Source organism: Leopardus geoffroyi, chromosome E3 (assembly GCF_018350155.1).
Source record: "Leopardus geoffroyi isolate Oge1 chromosome E3, O.geoffroyi_Oge1_pat1.0, whole genome shotgun sequence".
In the NCBI taxonomy this organism is placed as follows: Eukaryota; Metazoa; Chordata; class Mammalia; order Carnivora; family Felidae; genus Leopardus; species Leopardus geoffroyi.
Window position 1 is genome coordinate 19,963,351 of NC_059340.1, and position 12,947 is coordinate 19,976,297.

At 53.2% G+C, this 12,947-nt stretch overlaps 1 protein-coding gene across 5 annotated transcripts in view; it reads right to left on the reverse strand.

Moving 5' to 3' along the window:
- LOC123589121 (katanin interacting protein) overlaps positions 1-12,947 on the reverse strand; it is a 193,283-nt gene that overhangs the window by 131,468 nt on the left and 48,868 nt on the right. For all 5 annotated transcript variants that reach the window (XM_045460776.1, XM_045460774.1, XM_045460777.1 and 2 more), the window contains 3 exons: positions 11,098-11,174; positions 3,000-3,169; positions 1,319-1,416 (listed from right to left, as the gene is read on the reverse strand). In XM_045460776.1, the coding sequence (XP_045316732.1) occupies positions 1,319-1,416; positions 3,000-3,169; positions 11,098-11,174 (345 nt within the window). The remainder of the gene's footprint in view (positions 1-1,318; positions 1,417-2,999; positions 3,170-11,097; positions 11,175-12,947) is intronic.

Sequence of the window (12,947 nt, forward strand, 5' to 3'; positions counted from 1 at the left end):
AATTGCACAGGCTCTGGGGCCGGCCATTAAGTCACAGTCTAAGATGCAAATATGGCTCCTGATAATAGAAGGCACTCAGAACAACCAGAAGGAGGGTCTGAAGTGGGAAGTGGAGACAGGCCTCCTTAATGAGAAATTAACATTCATTGCTGGGGACAAAAGGAGGCCTCCAGGCTGCGTGCCCTGGAGGCCTTGCTCAGCAAGCCCCGGCAGGAACACCCAGCCACATTTAATCACAGACCCACAAAGGCAGGGGAGACCAGTGGGTTTGGGGGTCACGGGTCCAGTGTTCAAACGTCAGCCTACCCTCCTCCCTTAGCGGCTGCGTGACCCTGAGCAGGTCACCTCACTTCTCTGGGCCTCAGTTTCACCAACGGCATGATGAGGACAGTTACAGACCTACAGGGTTATCGCACAGATGGGCCAGCAAAGCTTATGGAAGTATTTACTATCGACCCACGCATACAGCCCTGTGCAGAAGGTTCTAAGGGCAGTACACAGGATTGAAAAGGATTACATACCATTGCTTAAGCCACACCTCAGACCAGGTGAGTCAGAATCCCTGGGGGGGGGGAGGGGGGGGGCTCCCCAGGTGGTGTGAACGTGCAGTGGGGGTTGAGAAGCACTGATCTCAGGCAAGCAGCCAGATAAGGACCACGTGGGCAAGAACACCACGCTTGGAGCAAAGGTCTGGGCTGGAGTCTTGATTCTGGTTGACCTCGGAAGAAAGCTCACTTAGCTTTTCTGACCATTCAAGTCTGTGGCTCCCTTAGAAGAGGAAGAACATTGGAACTTTACCCTGCAGGTCTGCCGCGAGGACAAAGGAGAGGAGTCACGCGGGAGCACGGCTCGTACCTGGTTGGCACTCAAGAACGCCAGCTGCTGGCGTCAGCACCATCAACAAGCAGCCCTAAGTGGCATCTCAGGTCTGTGGGGCAGGGGCTTTGCCTTGTTACCCACTGCATCCCTGGCATCAAAGACTATGCCCAGCACATAGTAGGTGCTCAATAAAAGACAGCTGTATGAACGAGTCATCACGAAGGGGGCTGAGAGTGTGCATGTGATCCTCCTGCGTAGGGCTGGGGTGACCCCATCCGGAAGGGAGGATCACGCCACAGAGAGAGGGCTGGGAGGTCCCCAGTCTCCTCCACTCCCCAGGGGCCAGGGCTGCATGCAAAGAGGCCACCTGCAGGGTGCCCGGCCAGCCCCACCGCTGCCCGCGGGGATTCTGAAAGGTTCTGTCACAATAACCCTGCTCCTTCTTCTAAAACAAGAGCTCGGGCCATGTGTCTTGACTCTCCGCCCAGGGTTTCCTGACCTGGTGCCATCCTCGGCGCTGAACTTTGGAAGGGGCTGTCCGCGAGTTGCGTCTTAAAGCTTCTTCCACTTCTCGAAACAGGGTTCTTCGCCCGTAATCTGCACCAGACATGAGGGAAGGAGATTTGGTGAGGCGCCCGTGACAAGCTCACACCCAAGGCAGATTCATGACGTACATCTAAAACGCACACCGGGTGCCCAAAGTCCCGTCTGCGGAGCGGGCCACTGTAGTCCCATTGGTAGCCGCAGGGCGTTAGGAAACAAGCCAAATGCTCAGCGAGAAGGGCAAGGGTAGTAAGTCACAGCTGAATCAGGCAGGTCTATATACAAAAGGAAAAATCTCCGACAAACGGAAGCAGGGCACACACAGTGGGCACAATCGGCCAGCGTTTGTGTAAAAGAGGAGAGGGGAGATATATTTGTTGAATGAGTAAAGATACTACTGCTGTGGCCCAAGTAGAAAGACAACGTTACCTGCACCTCCCTGAAACCCGGACCAGGAGAGGCCTGCACCTGCCAACTAGCAGCAGGCCAGCCAGAATCCTCGTCCATGAAACTGTGAAACCTAGAAGAATCATTCCATTCCCCTTGTTGCCTTGGGGGCCAGGAAGCTCATTCTAAACTCTAAGCTGAACGGCAGTGGCTCTCCTAGGGGAAGGTTTGGGGACATGACTTTCGCCTTTTATCTCCTCGTTTTGACTTTTACTGTCTATTTTACTGTTGTTTTGGCTTTTGCCGTCTATTAATGGCTTGGGAAATCTACCGTACCTGTAAGGCAATGAATTAGAACAACACAGATCAGGATTATTGTCTGATGGACATTTTACATTTCTTATGTCAGTTAGTCTTCCTGGCAAGCCCGCAAGGTGGACGTGATTGTTCCCATTTTATAGAAGAGGAAACTGAGGGTCAGAGAGGACCCAACTGCCAGGGGTTTCAAAGCCAGAGAGTGGCAGAACAGAGTTCAAATCCAGCCCTGCCTCATATTCCAAATGCTCCTCCTGTAACTCAGTAGCACACCGGCTTCTCAGATACAGCCGCCCGACGTGGAGGGCACGCTGGCGCCCCGGGGATGGGCACCCCTGTTAGTCCCATTTGAAAGATGAGGAAACAAAGGCACGTGGCCAGATTGGGACCCGACCCCATGTGCTCTGCCATTTCATTCAGTTTATCGCCAGGTCATTTTTATTGGTGCCTGTTTTGGGCCAGCCCCTCGGTGGGGTGCTCGTATTGCCCCCCTCAGCTTTCAGGACAGGACACATGAAATCTGTTGGAAGTACATGGAGCATGGAGTAACTAAATTCAGAAATGAACAGTGGGAATCAAATATCACACAGGGGTTAGGTACTGAGGTTAAGACAGATCCAGTGAAAATCGGGTATCATCTCAATTATCCTAGACATTTCCTTCAATTACTGGCACTATGAAACATAAAAGCCAGGAATTTACCGCCCTGGCCACCTTCGCCCTGGGGTAATGGAGGCCAAGATGACCCTTTAAAAGGAATAAAAAAGGGTTTCTCTCTCTTTCTCACTCTCCTGCTCTCTTTCTGGCCAAGCGGGCATAGTTAGTGTGCATATAGGTTAACCAGTTATTTGCTGGGAAGTTCACGTGCATCGGATGTGGGTCCGCGGTGCCGAACGAGCTAGCGCGTTGCAGGGGCCGGACGGGCCAGTGCTCACCGTGCGTCCCCTCGGCGTGTGAGGCGCTTCTGGTCAAGTCGGAGTGGACAGCTTTCCGGGGTGAGGTCTTCAGCTCAGAGTTGGCCCCGTTGACGTAGACGGAGAAGCCTTGTTCCAAATGCTCCAGTCTCAGCTGCATGGGGTCCTTGGATCTCAAGTGCTTTAGTATCCTGGAAGAGAAACGATCATTCGTTCCTCGTTCTAGGAGCCTGGGCCGCCCACCCCCGACGCAGGAGGGAGAGAACTACCGCTCTGATGGGCAAAGCATCTCGAATCGGGAGGCTGGGTGGCGGGTGCCCAGCTGTTCATCGACAAACAGCCTGGAAGAGGCCCATTACGCACACGGAGAAGCAGCAAGGGGGAGACTGTTTCGGGCCCGGCAGGGGTGTTTCTGCTTTCATTCTGAGGCTCAAGCGCAGGTTAGCGGCGACGAAGGCACACGTCGTCCTCGCCCCGCGGTGGCTGAGACAGAAAGCAGGTGTGTGTGCGCACTGCCTCCACACAGCCTGGGTTTCCTGGGAGACCCCAACCTCATGCATCTCCACAGTGTGTGGATGGTGGCACCTTCTCCAGCGTGCAACAAAACATGCTGGGTCTCAGGTCGTCAGCCTTTGCGAGAGATTTCCTAGAACATCTACGAAGCAGGAAACATCCCGCGTCAGACCAGGCAGACTGACTCCTTTTGCTTCAGGAAACAAATGCGTTCTCAGACGCTCACCCCTGGTATCCCCAGTGTCATCATTTTATATTCCGATGCAGTGAAAGAACATATCAATGTAGGCTTTAATTCAAGATTAGTGATAGGATTATCACACCCTCTGGTTGAAAGGGTCTCGGCGTGAACATGGCTGGCCTCTAGTTCAAGTTTTCTTGAAAGCCTTGGGTCTTTCCCAACTATACTATAGTGCCATAAAGAGCATGCGGGAACCTCGTCAGCGCCCCCCCCCCCCCCCCCCGGCCCCGTCCCCTGCCCCTGGAGCCGCTCCCGGCTCCAAACCCCAGGGCCTCCACAAACGTCTCTGCGCACTCCCGCGTCAACCGGATCTATTTCCGCACAGGAAGCAACGCAATCAAACCACATGGCAACAAGCGTGCATCCCCTTTGTGATTAAATAAGTTCCTACCAAACGAGCGAAGTGTAAATGTTTTTAAAATATAGAAATAGCAATCACCTGGAGGGTGCGTACTAGGTACCAAACTCTGTTCTAAATGCAGTGCGTATACGGGATCTGATGGTCGTCATCGGCGGTAGTTTTGCTCCGTAAAGTCACCGCAAACACTGAGTTAGTGACTAAAGAAACTTTGTCTCTAGGGCAAAACACGGGATTTGGTTCCCGCGAGCCTCCGTCACAGCATTTTCATCGACTGATCAGTACATAACCTTGCTGTACGTGAGTGTCGCTTTAAGGGCACCTTATTTAACACATAGTTGATGCGCTGACATCGAACTCACGGCCGACAGCAGTGTTCTAACTCAGGCCTGACGGAAGCTCGTCCAACGCGTGTTATTTTCTCCTTAAGAGACATCATAGCCTTCTCGCGCTTGGGCACACGACACGGCACTTTAGCAACAGGCCCGGGGGCCAGTGTAAACAGCAAAATCACCAACAAAAAGCATGAAAATGTGGAAAACGGGGCACTAAGTATACTGCGAAAAAGACGCTTTGTTCTGGGGGGAAAGGGTTGGAACAAGAAGGTAGAGCGGTCCCGCGTTCTACCAAATTTGGGAATGTGTGTGTCGCACAATGAAAATGTTTTACCCCTCTGCACGTGCCTTTGAATGACCACAAAAGCTCTGTAAATACTGACTTTGGGGTTACAAATAAATTTCAGGGAGTGGGTGAATTTGTATTCAGGGAACACGTGAATAATAAGGATTGACTGTATTAAGGCATTAATCTTCCCCCAACAACCCCATGGGGTAATTACTTTTATTGTCCCCAGGTAACAAATAAGAGAAGGGAGGCACAGAGAAGTTGAGTCATTTGCCCAAGGCCACACAGCTGGTATGGTGGCAGGGCTAGGATGAAAACGTAAGCAATCGGACTCAAGTCTTTACCACAGCAAAGACAACCTCTGAAGCTAGCCAGATGCCGAAACGGGCAAACTTAGACATTGCTGGTAACTCACAGAACCTTCTCAGAAAGTAATATGAAAATAGAGAAAATGCCATATGCTTGGTCTTTCCCCAGTAAGCCCATTTCGGCAAGACATTCTTTTTTTTTTTTTGAGAGAGAGAGTGCGCATATGTGCGTGAGCAGGGTAGGGGCAGAGAGAGATAGAGGGACACAGGATTTAAAGCACACTCTGAGCCCGAGGTGGGGCTCAAACCCACAAACTGTGAGATCGTGACCTGAGCTGAAGTCGGACGCTTAACTGACGGAGCCACCCACGCGCCCCAAATCATTCTTGACCAGGAACAATGCTCGGTGCTTGGTCATAACAAAACCCAAATGTCCAAAACCGGGGAAGCAGAACCTGAGATCTCACGCAGCTGACACCATTGCGTAGAGTGTGTCCAAATACGAGGAATTGCTTCTGATCGGTGGAGGGCGAAAAAGGCAGAATCAAAACGGTATGTGTGTGGTCAAGTGCAAAGTTGGAAAGAAGTGTGTCTGTGGACCCAGAGTGGGAGGTGATAAATGTGAGAATGCAATTAGCTGTTGAGGTAGGGTGGTGGCATTATGGGCGATCTCTTCGTTTGCTTTTTAAATGTTTCTCTAGCTGTTGACACATCCATCTTTTCAACAATCGTGGCAGGAACATTTATTACCGACTTCTTATCTCCTGCCAGGCTTGGAAGCCTGGGAGATGATTGTCGGGCGGGCAACAGCATAAAACAGAAGGAAAACACAAGTAACTAAGAGACGCTTTCCAAACACAGCAATAGTTGGGAGTCTCTGGAGCAAACAGTCGGAGGTTTCAGCGGGCGCCCGGCAGCCCCCAGGGAGCGAGCGCGGGGAGCCTGAGCCCCGGGAGGCCCAGAGAGTGGAAAGTCTGAGCACCCGGCCAGAGACTGCCGGCCTCGACCTCCCTCCGGAGACCGCCCTGTCTCCTGATGCTATCCTGGTGGCTATGGTGGCATCCGTCACCCAGGATCTGGGACTGGCACTCGTGTGTGCGCTTCTGTATTTAAGCGGGACGATTTATGAAAATGTGAATTTACGAAACTGATAAATGGGGAGATAATTATCGAGAGCGTGAAAGGGATCGCTAAAGGAACTCCCTGCTGCAGCTGAGCCTTCGGCGATACTCAGGCGGCACCAAAGAAAAGTGGTGGTTTTGTTGTTTTTTTTTTTTTAATTGATAGCCTGCTTTGCATAAAAAGCTGCCCTCGGTGTAGACAACTGAGGATAATCAGATTCAGCCCCTGCCCTGTCGAAGACGGAGCCCCTGCCACCTGTGCCCCATCACGCTCTATCCTCCTGTGGCTCACTGCCTCACCCTACAGGACTCTGTCTGTGTGTCTGTTTATTCTCCCTTCTGACCGCCAGACTCTGACCCCCGGGCACGGGGTCCACGCGGAGTGGAATTCTCTCCATACTTATTTCTGGAACCGGCGGCTTCAAGGCGCCCAAGGTCTAGCAGGGGAGAGAAAACGTGGATGTGTACGCATCCTAACAGCCGCCGTGGACCCAGCGCCCATCACAGGAGCCCTTCCTGTCTTAGCCAGGAGCAACCTGTGGGGCCACCCTGAGGAAGCAGGGCACCCTGAGCTAGCACCGGGTGTCATGAGGGAGTGTGGCGGGGGACATGAGGGGGTGGTCAGGGCACACGCAGGGGGCCAGCTGGCTAGAGGGTTCAGCCAGGCTCCAGGGGCAGTCACCTGGGTGTGACTGTGCCGGGGTTAATGGCTGAACCACCTTGGTCTCAGAGAGCTGTGGCCGCTGTGTGACCACGCTGGCCACAGCGGCCCTTGGATCTCAGTCACCCCAGGGGGCACTCAAGGATTACCCGGATGTCAGCTCAGGGAGAAGGTGTGTTTAACATGCAAATGACACCTGGGTGCCTAATCCTTCACCGGTCCTGGGATTAAGGTCCTACCATTGGCCTGTTTTATAGATGAATTTGCCCAAGGTCACAGAGCCCAGGAAGCAGCCAGGATTTAAATTCTGGTCCAGAGTCCATCTCCCAGCCACTGTTTCTTGTCTCCTCGCCAGGCTAACATACCACGGGGGCTCTGAGCTAGCAGAGCGGTGGCTCCCACCTGGGGGCTTCCTGGAGGTGGTGGCGTTTGAGTCTAGCCTTGAAGGATGGAGAGGCGAAGGGCAGTGGTGCAGACCGCCTGCTGTTCCTCCCAGAGCCTGGGTGCTCGCAGGCTCAGGTGTTCGCCCTTTAGGCTGTCAGCATCCCCCATCCGCGTGGGGGCAAGTGGCAGACTGTGGGGGACAATGCTTCGCCCGGGGGAGGCTCTGCCGGTTCCTCGGCTTGTGTGACCTTGGGCAAGTCCCGCCACCCCCGGGGCCTGTTCCCCTTCTGCAAAATGAGCCCCAGAATGCCTCCACCTCTTAGGAAAGTCATGAGGATGGGGTGGGGTATCTGGCTGAGGCTCCAGCTCAGAGACTGGTCCACGCCAAGCCCCGTCGGATGCCAGCTCTCCCCTTCCTTCTCTCTCTTTTAAAAATTTTTTTTTTTAATGTTTATTCATTTTTGAGAGACAGACAGTGAGAGACAGAGCGTGAGCAGGGGAGGGGCAGAGAGAAAGGGAGACACAGAACAGAACCCGAAGCAGGCTCCAGGCTCTAAGATGTCAGCACAGAGCCCCGACGTGGGGCTCGAACTCGCAAACAGCGAGATGCTGACCTGGGCCGAAGGCAGACACTTAACCGACTGAGCCCCCCAGGCGCCCCTCCCCAGCACTCCAGCCCTTGCTCTGTTGTGAGTCTGTCAGGCATGATGACATCTTTCATGAAGGTGAGTGACCAGAATCACTAAGTGTCCTCCGGGACGGGTTGTGCAGGGGTGACCCAGGGCAGTCACATCTTCCCTACCCCTCCCCCGGTCCTCTTGGAGCACATGGCCATTTTCTGCTTCCTCTGGTGCAGTTATAAATCGGTGGCCTTGTGCTCCCCTGCCACCCACCAGGGAGTTCCTCAAGGGCAAGGGCTGTGGGGTGAACACCTGTTCGTTTTTCCTCGCCAGCTACGCTCCCCCACCTTCCAAACCCAGCCCCTCAGATCCCCTCTGGCAACTGCCCCGTTCCTTCTCTTACTCCGTGTGGTGTGGTTGATGCTCACTCACTCCACCACCCAGCTTAAGGAGGTAGCCGAGGAGTGGCCAGTGAGACCATGGCACCTCACCAGGCACAGGGGACGCCTGGCTCGGGGCTGGGGCTGGAGCCCTCCTCTGCACTTCGGCCGGAACTATCAGGAAGGAAGTGCTCTCTCCTTCTCGAGGCAGGATGTCAGCGTGGGGCCTCCAGTGGCTGCCTTGGTAAAGAAAGTACAGACCTGAGATGCCTCCAACATGAGCTGAGTGCCTGGATACAGCTATGCCTGAAGCCAAAGTATTATCCTGGGCTTCTTTAATTTCATGAGCCAGTAAGTTTCCTTATTGTTTAAGGTCCATTTACCTTGGGTTTCTGTCCCTCGGACCTCAGGAGCATTAACTATAAAGCGTGTGTCCTCCTCAGCACAGGGTTCTCCTTGACACTGGTGGCAGTGCTAGGCACCGAGAAGGTGCTCGGCGAAATCCTACCGGCTGTGTTCTGGGCCCGCCTCTCCTAGGGACTTGCTCCAACGATCGCACAGCCCTTTCTCAGGTCACAGGCAACCGCATAAGCAGGCTGGGTTTGCATCTCCCTCTACGCACACGCTAAAGCCCAGACACTGGTTCTCCGCCGGGTCACAGAACCGGACTCCCAAGTAAACTGCAGTTTCTTTCTGCAAAACCCCTCGAGGTGAAACTGGCAACCCCGGCAGGTTTCTCTCCTCCTGAGTACTTATGACCGCATCTGACAGAACGCGAATCCGAAAGTACAGCCCAGCCCCGCCACTTCCGGGGGGTGTTGCCTCAGGCTTTCTTTTCTGTAAAACGGGTGTAATGGCCTGCACCCACACCTCATCGGGGAGGGTGAGGATAAAATGCAACGATGGGGGCGAGGTTCCTGGCGTGCAGGTGGCAGCCCAGAAAAGGAGCCTCGAGAGCAACGTCCGGTGATAGCTCAGGGGGACGCCCCCTCCTCGTGCCTCCCTTTGGACGTGTTTCCAGCTCTACTTTCTGAGTCCCTGTCGTCAAGCCAGCTCCCTGTCGGTGAGCACACGTTCCCCCAGTTTTACGGCCACTCCACGTGGACACGTTTCTTCATTGCCTTTGTGCCGCGACCTTGTCTCTGGATACTCTCCTCCATGCTGTCGGCTCGTACCTCTTTGATCGCAAGCTGCCGGTTAATGAGAGGCAACGTGCTCCCGAGAAACCACGACCCTGTCCCCCAGGGCGAGTCACACGTGTGTGACCCAACGATCACCCAAATGTTCAGTGGCACCATCCAGTCTGCCAGCAATGGAATACAAACATCCTGCTCCATGGCATTAATGATGATAAAAACCCACGTTGGGCTAACGAGCGCAAGCCTCCCGCTATCGTAGTTTGCGGTCGCCCCTGGGCTGGGCAGACGAGCAGAGGGCAGCCGGGCACAGGGGACGCTGCCTGGCATTTCTGGCTGTGCCTCGGGCCTTGATCCGTTCAAGGGTTTGCCACTAAGGGTCGTACTGCCTCACTGGGGGGCAGCTGGCGACTTGGGTGGGTGCTGTTAGAGATACTGGGGGTCTCGGTGGAAGTTAGTAAAGGGGCCGGCGGGCAGGAACGCTGAGCTATAGAACACGAAGGACTAAAGCTGTGCATATGATATGCCACCAGGGCCCTGCCTGACGAGCACCGGGAGCCCCACCAGCCAGATGAGGGCGGGATGCACATCCAGGGTGACTGCCTGCAAGTCCCCAAGTCCATTCCCAGAACACAAACGCCCAGATCAGGGCCCCCTCCTCCTCACTCCCGCCTGATCTGTTTTAGGGGCCTGTAGCATTCTTGCCGTTGTTTTGTGGGGTTTTTTTTGTTTTGTTTTTGAGAAAGAGAGAGAGAGAGTACAAACAGAGCAGGGGCAGAGGGAAAGAGAAAATCTTAAGCAGGCTTCACGCTCAGTGCGGAGCCCGACACGGGGCTCGATCCCATGAGCCTGGGATCACAAGCTGAGCCAGAAACAAGAGCCAGAAATGCTCAACCGGCGGTGCTACCCAGACGCCCCTGTTTTGTGCTTTAATCTGAGTGCGTGACCAACATTTTAAAACTCAGGAGATTTCACAACACAGAGCCAGACTTCCAGCTTCTCCATCAACCTCGGAGGATACGGACCCCTGGACCTGTGTGCCCACACACATCAGGTGGCCTGAGCGGAGCAGCATGGGCGTGAGAATTGCAGGTGCCCACGGTCTCCACCGAGCTGGTTTTGCTCACTGCCATCCCGCCCTCCTAGCATCTGAATTTGCGAACCCGGGCTAACGCGAGGCCCGGGGCCTGATGAACTTGCACAGGCCCTGCGAGGGCGCTGAAGACGGGACACCTCTCTCCAACCGGACCAGACCGCTCTGCCCTCGGTCACTAAACACTGCCTCCACCGCTGTGGGTTTTTTTTTTTCAGGAGCTAGCCCTCCAGAGTCAAAATCAGTACGAACTTAACTTTCAACGACATATCGACCAACTTCAAACACAGACGGAAGGTGACTCCACCTTTATCTCACGAGGCAGGATTACAGGCTCAGGTTTCAAGGGGCCGGCAAAGCCTGTAGGATCACAGACTGGGCTCTTCAAGTGACTGAGGCCCAGGCCCTGCCGGGTTCCGGCTTCTCGCGACAAAGCTACCTCCTCCCAGAACAGGAGCGGGGAGGCGAGAGGTGGTAGTTACGGGGAGAGCAGTTGGCTACAGCTCAAAGATGCAATTAAATCAGCGGATGAAGAACCGGGGGCTGGGACTACAGCTAAAATCCCAAGCCCCTGAGTGGAGGGTGACTACATACCATTCCTACGTGCAACAGAGCCCAAGTGCTGTTAAGCAATCTAAATAGGGTTTTTATGGGGCTGCCGTTGAGCAGCTTTATCTTACCGGTTCCTCTGCTGAAGCAATATTAAATACTCATCATGCTTCTCATCAAAGTCTGGTACCATGTCCTTAGTATAACCCTGAAAGGAAGAAACAGAGCAGTGTGATATCGGAATGCAGGGAATTATTTACTGAGGCAGGAGAGGCCGAGAGGCAGAGGCGAGCTTAACGAGGGCCCAGCTCTCTGGGCGCGTCGCTCTGGAGACCCAGAGCCCCAGAGATCGCCTGATGGCCCGGTGGGCCTTCCGCATCCACAACAGTCCTCAGAAAGCAGGAGGCTGAGTCCCCAGCCTCAACACTGTCCTTCCCTCCCATGCCCTCTAAAATCGGACTAGGTTTGAGCTTTACCGTTTTCTCCACACTCATTATTTATTTATCTGAATGATCATAATCAGATGTACCCCAGATCCGTTGTTTAAGGAGGGATCTCATTTTTCTCTTGCCACGGCAAGAGAAACGCACGCTTATTAAAAAAAAAAAAAAACCCAGTCGCTACAAAAACATAGGACCCAGACAGTGAAGGCTCCTTGAGGAGCAGACACTTGTGGTTTTATGCCCCCTTTTCAGGCAACAGAACTCTGGGTTTCCTTCAGAGAACCCTTCGGCCCCTTTTTTCAGTTCACTGGCTTCCGGAGATGCCCTTGGAAGTTCCTTTGTCTGTGGCTGAGCCAGGGCCCATGTCGGGTGCTCGAAAGTCAGCTCTGGGACGTTGCGGATACTCTTTGGGGAAAAGCTGTTTTCTTTCCACGGGGGTGCCAGGCTGCTGAGACACAGGCCTGGAACTGTCTGAGAACGAGGTCAATGGGGGAGACAGCAGGCGTGAGAGATGGAAAGGAGATCCCTAATGTCATAACCTGAGACCCTGGGTCCACTCATGTATGAACAAGTATCTGGACAATTCAGCTATTGCTTTAGAAGTTTCTGCTGAGTTTCTGTCACGTGCAGCCAAAAGAATTATGTCATATATACCACAATCTGACCATTAGAGATAACCCCTATTACAATTTTTTCCAGCTTTATGGAAGGATAATTCAGGTAAAATAAACTACACATATTTTTCTTTAAATTTTTTTTTCAATGTTTATTTATTTTTGGGACAGAGAGAGAGAGACAGAGCATGAACGGGGGAGGGGCAGAGAGAGAGGGAGACACAGAATCGGAAACAGGCTCCAGGCTCTGAGCCATCAGCCCAGAGCCCGACGCGGGGCTCGAACTCACGGACCGCGAGATCGTGACCTGGCAGAAATCGGACGCTCAACCGACTGCGCCACCCAGGCGCCCCTAAACTACACATATTTAAAGTGACATATGTATATGCCAGTAAAACCCCCATAATTTGATACGTATACCCTTAGATGTTTTTCTTTAGAATCTACGTATATATACATATTTATAAAATACACATGCAAACACAGACATTCTTTTTTTTTTTTTTTTTTTAAGTTTACGTATTTTTGACAGAGACAGAGCGAGCGTGAGCTGGGGAGGTGCAGAGAGAGAGAGGGAAACACAGAATCCGAAGCAGGCTCCAGGCTCCGAGCTGTCAGCACAGAGCCCGACGTGGGGCTTGAACTCACAGACCGCGAGATCCTGACCTGGGCCAAAGTCGGATGCCCAAGAGACTGAGCCACTGAGGCGCCCCTACAGACATTCTTTCAAACAAAAATAGGATCATCCTGTAAACAATGCTTTGCCATTTTCTACGTTTCTTAAATAACTTTTTTTTTGCCAAGGGATGGATTAGAGAGGCAATATCAGCTTGGTTCTAGTCACAAGTTACATGGATTAAGTTTTAAATGGCAAGTAAGACATTTGTAATAGAAATGCAATTTGTGTGAAAATCCTAACTACTA